Source organism: Plodia interpunctella, chromosome 8 (genome assembly GCF_027563975.2).
Source record: "Plodia interpunctella isolate USDA-ARS_2022_Savannah chromosome 8, ilPloInte3.2, whole genome shotgun sequence".
In the NCBI taxonomy this organism is placed as follows: Eukaryota; Metazoa; Arthropoda; class Insecta; order Lepidoptera; family Pyralidae; genus Plodia; species Plodia interpunctella.
The window spans coordinates 10,761,390-10,770,672 of NC_071301.1; the positions used below are offsets into that span (position 1 = coordinate 10,761,390).

General features: G+C 39.3%; 2 protein-coding genes across 2 annotated transcripts; both read left to right on the top strand.

Moving 5' to 3' along the window:
* The first annotated feature begins 270 nt into the window (after nt 1–270).
* Nucleotides 271–1,492, top strand: LOC128671957 (uncharacterized protein). Its single transcript, XM_053748808.2, has 2 exons — nt 271–436; nt 525–1,492. Exons 1-2 carry the CDS (start codon nt 389–391, stop codon nt 1,167–1,169), a joined length of 693 nt encoding a protein of 230 aa, XP_053604783.1. The 5' UTR covers nt 271–388; the 3' UTR covers nt 1,170–1,492.
* Nucleotides 1,463–8,962, top strand: LOC128671953 (cytosol aminopeptidase-like). Its single transcript, XM_053748804.2, has 12 exons — nt 1,463–1,743; nt 2,613–2,722; nt 3,212–3,344; nt 3,747–3,874; nt 4,096–4,258; nt 4,423–4,625; nt 4,874–4,979; nt 5,490–5,597; nt 6,049–6,154; nt 6,630–6,779; nt 7,085–7,158; nt 7,810–8,962. The coding sequence occupies exons 1-12, from the start codon at nt 1,612–1,614 to the stop codon at nt 7,978–7,980; spliced, it is 1,584 nt and encodes a 527-aa protein (XP_053604779.1). The 5' UTR covers nt 1,463–1,611; the 3' UTR covers nt 7,981–8,962.
* The last annotated feature ends 321 nt before the right edge of the window (nt 8,963–9,283 follow it).

Consider the following 9,283-nt stretch of genomic DNA (forward strand, 5'->3'; position numbering starts at 1 on the left):
TTTTACAAGCAAAATATAGCAACTAGCAACACAATCATTGCGTTTTATTATTGGTGTCAATGTATACGTAGCGGTGTAAATGTAACAATGAAATTATAATATCAATTATATTAAATTATATCATTATATTATATTAAAAAAAAAGAAATGATTTAGGAAAAATGTAATGCAAACTTTTAATTAAAATATTATGTTTGAAACATTTGGAATTTTTACATTTGGAATATAAACTAAGCGTTGTGCCGATCTGTCAAACTGACAGAACAGAAAGATTGTCATTGTCATCTGTTATTGTTTTGATTCTCTCCGCTTCTTGTTTTTTTTTGTTGTAAAAAGTAGAATTCTACTGTACTTTTTGTAATAAGTTTCATTGAAAAATAATTGTATAATGTCTGAAAATAAAAGTTTCTCTATTGACCATTGTATAGTGCAAAACGTAAGTCTCAGGGGGAATAATCAAGCCACAAGCATAGTTTTTTTAACCAGTGTTCAAACAATTGATGATTTGTGCTTATTATTTCTAGGTTCCGCCGACTGCCTACTATATACCTAACTATATATCGGAAAAGGAAGAGACCTCTTTAATAACAAATATTTACTCTGCGCCGAAACCTAAATGGACTCAGTTGTCCAACCGGCGACTGCAAAACTGGGGAGGGATTCCTCACACCAACGGCATGATAGCCGAGACTATACCATCCTGGCTGGATGACTACCTCGACAAGATTCATGCATTAAATGTTATGGATGGTAAAAGGCCTAACCATGTCCTAGTAAATGAATATCAGCCTGGCCAAGGTATTATGCCACATTTAGATGGCTCTTTGTTTCATCCGACGATTACTACCTTATCTATAGGCTCTCACATAGTACTGAAATTTGTAGAAACAAGTTCTGAAGAGGATATAAAAACTTCAAATCATGTTTTTTCTTTACTTTTGGAGCCGAGGAGTTTATTGATACTGCAAGATCAATTATTCAGTTATTACTTGCACTGTATTGATGATATCACGGATGATGTGCTAGACGATACAGTAGCCAACCTCAATATGTGTTCAGGACCTTATGTGAGGGGATCTGTGGCACGCCGTGACACCAGACTGTCACTCACCATCAGACATGTACCAAAGACTACCAGTTTTAAACTTAACATTGGAAATAAAAGATGAAATGAATTGTTTTTTTCGATTATTTATTTTAAAGTGGAAACATCTACTTACTTTTCATTTAATAATAATTTCTTAGTAAACAAGAATTCACATAGCTTATCACATTCACATTGATTCGCACGGAAATAAATGACACACTTGGAAATAACAGAAAGAATGTGCAAAGAATGGGAATAAAAGCTTGGAAGTGAATTGACTCAGGAAACACTTCTTTTAGATCTGTAAAGAAAAATTGTATCAAAATAATAACATGTTTTAGTAGATTGCTTGTTTGTTGCAATACAAAACTGCTTGTTCATTGAATTATAAAAAAGTATAACAACTGTGTTGTATTCTACATTCAAATCAGACCCAAAATGGAAAATTACAGAAATCTAGTTGGTTCCAATTAAAATTAATGAGTAACAAAATTTTTGTAATTATGTAATTTTTTTTGTTCAAAATGAAATTTTTAAAATTATTTTTGAATAATTGTGTTCCTCGGGGTGTAACATTTTTGAGAATTGCAAGACCTTACTCTCAAGGGCCGCCAACCATTGAAAATCAAGATGAACCACCCTTGGATGGAAATAAGGTAATAAAAATTTTGAATGTTAAATCAATCTAAAATTATAAATGTGAAAGTGTTTGTATTTTGTCTTTGTCTATTTTTCACATCAAAAATCGGTCCAAGGGCTTTGCCATCTCTTTCTTCTTTTGCATGGCATCAGATTTTATAAGTAATCTTGACATAACTTTTCAGACTGCATATCATGTCTAGTCGCATTCACGCTACTGAAATAAACTTATCTGTTAATGAAATATCCTCACGTGTTATTTATCGACGGAAAGTCGACTATAGTTTCAGTCAAAATATCTACCTAACCTCTTATGCATAAAAAAGTTGAATGTATACTTTATGCAAAGTATGTTTTGTCTCGATTTGTTAATGTCTACTAACATTGTAAAGTGCAATAGTGACAAAACATACATTAGCTTAAAATATTCTTTGACTTTTTTAACCCCCGACGCAAAAAGAGGGGTGTTTGACCGCTAAGTGTGCCTGTCTGTGTGTGTACGTGGTACCGTAGCTCATCAACGGGTGAACCGATTTGGATGCGGTTTTTTTATTTGATAGCAAATTTTTATGTGGTGGTTCTTAGATATGTTTGATCAAAATTGGTTCACCTTGCAGCGAAATGAATATTTAAAGTCGGGGTTTGTTTTAAATTTGTCTAACAAATAGACTTGTTATGAATATGTGGACTGTTATCATAGACTCGTCGTGAAAAAGGTCTTATAATAAACAAAAATCATAATCGAATTTTCCGTGAGTGTGGTTAAATTTTCTTGGATATTTTTATTTTTCGTGAACAATCTCTTGTTTTATTATTTTCAATGAAATTATTATAACATTTTTCTTAAAGCCACAAACACTAGTGTTATTTTCTTTGAATGTTTCAGAAAGGCTTGGTGGTGGGGGTGTACGAGTCGGACGGGCAGTTCGAGCTGACAGAGGTCGCCGCGGAGATCGACCAGAAGTCGGAGGGCAAGCTGAGCCAGCAACTCTCTGAGTCAGTATATACTAGATATAATAATGTTTAGGAAAAATATACATGCGTTAGGTTGGTATACAAACTCATGTGGTACCTACGAGTAGGATCTGAACCTGGAACCTTCAAATCAGTTAAAATTGTCCAGTACCTTCCGGTCTTAACCACTGGACGACCACTACCTCAAATAAAGCTGACGTGCGTCCTGCCTTTTGGTGATTTTATCTGATCTTTTTTTTTCAAGTTTACTCTGTTTTTATAGAGAACCCCCAACGGCCTACACTAAACACTAAGCTTGTAACTCGGGCCCGATGGACACAAACACAGAAACTTACAGGTGTGTTATACACCTAAAACTGCAGACAAGTATTTGTGACCATATGGCCCGCGCTGGGAATCGAACCCAGGACCTCCAGATCGCGGACGGGCGTGATGACTGCGCCACGGAGGTCGTTAGTGTCTCTAAGGAGGAAGTTGGTTTAGAAGTGTGCTCAACGTAGTGACTTCTAGACTATCGTGCCAGCTGAAGCTGGGCCGGGCCTTCGCGATCACGGGCGTTGAGGGCTACAGCGCCGTCGCGCTCGCCAGCTTCGGGCCCAAGGACGCCTGCTTCAACCGAATGGAGATGCTGGACGAGTCAAAGGTATGTGGAGATGGAATTACTTCTTACAGGCAGCAGTTCACTCGATCGTGAGGTTCCCTCTATTATGGATTTTCTTATTCGTTTTTGGCCATGTAAGATGGATGGACTATGGAAAGCCACTCTAACGATGGAACACTTTTTATTCGTTTATTTACTGGACAAATGAAGGAAGCAAATTATTAAGTATTGTTTTGTTTTGTATCTAGTTACTATGTAGTTAAATATTTTTTCAACCTAGCTTTAATCATGATTTATTAAACTTAAGTTTCCTTAAGCTGTTCCCAATGGCCTTGCAAGGAACACGGATCCACTAACACAGGAGTTAGTATAGTGGGCGGCAGATAAACCTGACCCAAGTATATCTGCCCCCGACTGTACTGACCAACATTTGTATGGGAACAGGAGAATGTCCGCTGGGGAGTGGGCGCGGGCGTACGACTGCTGCAGTCGCGGGGGTGTGGGGTTGTGGAGGTGGACGGCGGCGGGCAGCCGGACGCCGCAGCTGAGGCGGCACAACTAGCCGCTTGGAGGTACCTACTCCACACTAGACTTGCTACACTATTCTGACCCCAATAGATAAATACTGATCTGACATTTAATTTACATATTTTTGTTTAAATTGTAATATTTAGAATAGGAGTTCCGAATATGTTTAGAACTTATTTAGTATCCCATAACACAAGTCCCGAACTTATTTGAAGATAACTCAATCCGTGTGATTAGTTTGAATAAACATACAGTGACTGGTCAGATTCCAAGAGTTCCGGTCGTGCAAGGAGCCTCTCGTGCAGCTGCGGCCGCGCGCGGCGGCGCCGGGCTGGGCGGCGGGCGCGGCGCGCGGTGCGGCGCAGAACTGGGCGCGCTTCCTGGCCGACATGCCCGCCAACAAGATGACGCCCATCGACCTGGCGCAGGTCATATACTAAACATACATATTATGGATCGTTTACATATTTTTGCTACAATTGGCTATTTGAATGGATAAAAAATAAATACATAAAGGTAAAAGTTTAATTAAATGTCACTTTAATTTACAAGTGTTATTAAATAATGTACCTTTTATATATATTATTCCTAGGCGGCCCTCGACGTCCTTTGCCCTCTGGGTGTGGTGGTGGAGGCGCGCGATCGCGAGTGGATCGAGACTCAGGACATGCGTGCCTTCCTCACAGTAGCTCAAGGCTCTTGTGAAGAACCCGCCTTCTTGGAATGTCGGTATACGGGGGCCAAGGAAGGCGCTCCGCCTGTATTGCTGGTGGCGAAAGGCGTCACGTTTGACAGGTAAAAGTAACGATGTATATAGTACTTTGATGTTTCGATCTTGCCAAGGCGTTCGATCCGACTGATGATTCGACCATCGACCTAATTGTATTGCGATTATAACAAGTAATGGTAAATAAATGAGACGGTTTATATTACATTTTGATCTATAAAAATCTACTGGTGAAATAGGTATTCCGCAAGGACCTATCCTGGGTCCATCGATCGCAATAATTATGAGAGTAGAATATAGTTATGTTATGTTACAGCGGCGGCCTTTGCCTGAAGGACGCATCACTAATGTGTGAGAACCGCGGCAGCATGGCCGGCGCTGCTGTCGTGCTAGCCACTCTCAAGATACTCGCTACTCTCAAGGTCAATACAGATGTATATGCGTTTGTGTTGTCACTACTTTGCGTGTGAACGGCGTTTAATGGGAACAGATCGAATCATCTGTGTTCTCCCACTTTACATGAGCCAGATTGGTATACCTACACATTCATGTGGCGCGAATAGAATTCGAACCTGGGACTCGATCATCGCGTCTTTATACTAGGCCACTATGCCATTTTTATCATTTTTTTAACGAAAATAAAAAAAATGGTACTAAAAATTTGCTCCACTATTGATTTTATCTACTTAAGTATAAAGTATTATACTTTTCTATTGAATACAATTGTGACAATTTGCTAAAAAGTAAACGGTGGCCTACAAAATCCTTGTTGTAGTGACCACATTGTGTAATGGATGGACTTTACGTAGGTACTGTTAACTATTATGATGTGGTATTACTTTATTTTTCGCTATAAATAAAAATAATTTGAGAACATTGTGTTGAAGTTGAAGGTGGCTCTGTTCTCACGAATAAATGATTGTATCTCGCAGACGCCGATCAACGTGGTGGCCCTGATCCCGCTGTGCGAGAACATGATCAGCGGCCAGTGCATGAAGGTGGGCGACGTGGTGCGCGCGCTCAACGGCGTCAACATACAGGTCAGGGCTGCGTGTCTTGTCGATCGTACTCGAGTCAGCTTTTGGTGGTCGAGACCCTCAGCCGGAGAATATAATCATATTATTGTTTAAGTAATGAACAAATTATTTGATCAAATGTGTGAAAATTGCATTGTACATAATGTACATAGGTTGATCCGCCCCTTTTGTGTTTAAAGAAATTTATTTTCTCTCAAAGAAATTTACATTTCACTTACAGAGAAAAAGAAGAATATTATTAAGCATATTTGTTGGTGTGAACATTCAAATGCATGCACCTATGTGCATTTGATTAAAAAAAAAGTATGTAATTGCGTATCGGTGTAAAAGATGCAAAACAACATTAGAGTGCTCATTCACTGGCATGCAATACAAATAACACGAGGATGAATTAGTACCAATTAATAGTCTGTACTGTAATTTGATTGTGTCGAAAGTAGTTTACATCTTCCAGATAGAAGATACGGATATGGAGGGTCGGCTGATGTTGGCCGACACGCTGGTGTACGGACAGACTATCTACAAGCCCGCACTAATCATAGATGTCGCTACTTTCACGCGTGAGTTGTAGTTTGCACAGGATGATGATGCTATTTACAATACATATGCTGTTACTTTTTTGGACGAAGCAACTTATATATTCGCCATTTCTGTCCGAGGCCTAGCTCAAAGATTACTCGAAAAACGTTAGAAAAATAATTTCTGCTTCGTCTACATTCCTATTTGCATTGATCTTGGGCCTTTGGATAGCTATTGTTGTCTAGCACCTAGACAACAATAACCAAGGCTAGGAGTTCTTTAATCGCCTTCTACGACATTGGGTGGGAATATGGAGCGGTTCAATTCTATGGCTGAACTACACGCAAAATAGCTCTTATTTGTGTGGACTACGGTACCTACCACGTAAAAACAAATTATTTATGTAGACTTTGTGGTGTCGTGTTTTTTGAAGATTATGTCACACCAGATATATCATTTTATTAAAAAGTATTATAATAGTGCAGCATAACATAGTGATGTGGTGTGGTGAGGCAGGCGGCGTGCTGCTGGCGACGGGCGGCGGCGCATACGGCTGCTTCAGCAACAACGAGGCCGCGTGGCGCGTGTTGCAGCGCGCGGGCGCGCGCGCGGGCGACCGGCCCTGGCGCTTCCCGCTCTGGGGCTACTACCGCCGGCAGCTCGTCGGTGAGCCTCACTACACTACACTCTACACTATCTGCAGGAGGCCTCTAACTCTATCTGGAAGAGGCCTCTAACTCAATCTGGAAGAAGCACACAACTCAATCTGGAAGAGGCCCCTAACTCAATTTGGAATAGGCCTCTAACTCATTTTATGACCATAAAATAAATCTTTATGGAATTCTCATCAGACTACTACTACGAGTCATCTAAAGTTTATATGTAACATCTAAAGCACCTAACGGATTGGCTATCATTATTTATCTTGTTTCTATCGCTATTCTAAATGATTTCGGTACCACTTATTGCAGATGATCCCTCTGTGGACCTGAGAAACAAGGGCTCGGGATCGGCCACTTCTTGTCTTGGCGCAGCTTTTCTTCAAGTAAGTCAAATAAAATATTTCTTTTATGTACTATACCATTGTATCATATTACATACCATTCGTGTTGTGTTCAGAGGCAAATAAATTGGCTTGAACGTCCCTCACGAAGCAAAACCAATGACGTGTTATTACATTTTCCATTTCAAGTTGTGTGCGCACGGAAAGGGGCGGGGCCATGGCGCCGCTTACCCCACTTGTCTGCCTTAACCTCGCGTATCGTAACTTTTCCATTAAAGAAAAGAAATAATGTTACATGTAACCGACATTATCAGAATCAGCAAGCGGTGAAACATGTTTGTTTATGCTTCGAGGTACCTATTTAATCGCAGCGTTATCGAATTATCGATAGTTTCAATCGAAAAAGGCCGTACTATCAATGAGCTTATCCATAGTACGGCCCTTTTCTTTTTCCTATTTGAAGCAATACTACTATTGATAAAAAGAACAATACTACTGCAATATTACATAAACTACAATCGATCGTGACAAGTAATATTGCAGAGCAATACAGTCTATAGTCGTATAGTATTGTTCTTTATCAAAAGTATTACACTAACATCGGCTATCGATAGTATGCAAAACTATCGATATTCTATCGAAACGCTATCGTCAATGGAATATCGAGCGAGAACATTAGTATCATGTCCTTAGCGCTTCGTGTGCTGCGACTGGATGCACGTGGACGTGACGGGGGTGGGCAAGGTGGCGCACTCGGCCCCGCCCTACCTCCGCAAGCACCGCATGTCCGGGCGCCCCACGCGCGCGCTGGCGCTGGCGCTCGAGGACATCGCCGCTGACGCCGGGGAGAAAACCGAAGAGTAACAATACTGAGACCGTAGTGCGACTTTGCATCTCACAATCGAGTCTATTCGCAGTCAGTGAGTAGCTAGCCACAATTTGATTGGTTGTTCTACGAATCGATTCGATAGTGACAAGTGAAATGCAAACCCGCACTATGACTTCGAATCGTACTTTTGAAACTATAGATTATACTGAGTCTAAGAGTAGACAATAAAAGAGGGTGCTGTATCTTCTTGACTGACAATTTTCGACTTCTTTGTATCATACACAATGGACGGTTGCAATTCAGTGTTTAGATAATCGTTGAAACTATTATATAATGACATTTTGTTTTGCGAATCATATTATCCATTTTAACTAGAATTTCATACTAAATACTCTCAAAAATTATCTAAACGCTACCTATACTATAAGTTTTTTAATAATTTGAATTTTTTGAGTGGTCTGGTCTCAAGCCTAATTTTCATAAACTAGTGGCGCAAAAATGATTACCGTCAATTTCGTCAGTTTCACGTCTACACGTCAAGTTTTTACGTGAAACCAATACATGCATTTCTAAAACTGTCTCGCTACTACTCTAAATGAAAATTAGGCTTTTCCAGAATCACGCTCATATTAAGTTTAAAAGTTCTGCTTAGGCATCTTTATATTACTTCTGAATTTAGGTGTCTCGTAATATTTAATGTCATTAATTACAAGTCTGGTAAGAATCTAGTCTCGTTTGAGGACACTGACAAGAATGTGTGTAAAAAATATAGAATATCAAAGATATGGTTTAGTTTAGGGTAAAATGTCCGATTGGAAATATAGGTATACTTCAAAATTAGAAATATAATTACACGAAGCGTTTGTGAAAAACAAACACGTATCGGACAGAGTCAAATCACAATGTGTCAGTCCGGCTACAATAACATTTCTATGAAAATCATGTAATTTTTCTCAGCTGTTTTGTATATTGTGCAGTTTTTTTATCTTTTGAAATAATTAAAATCATTTATACAGACTGCTGATTTTACTTATTCAAAATGAAAATAAAAATAAAAGAAAACAAACATTCAATGAGATTTGTATAGACTGTATTGTGAATATTAAAATGTGGCTTGAGTTTTTATAACAAAATAAAAGCCAGAATTTGAGGACATGCCCATTTAAAATGGTTAGAGCCTATGGTTTCAGCGGTAACGCGGAACGCACAGCTCGACATCGAGAGACAAATATATCGTACGTCGGTCAGAGGGCGCACTATACAATATACATAGACAAACTCCAAGCCGATGTAGATTGTATTTGTAGTTTTACAATAATACATTAATTAACTAATAAC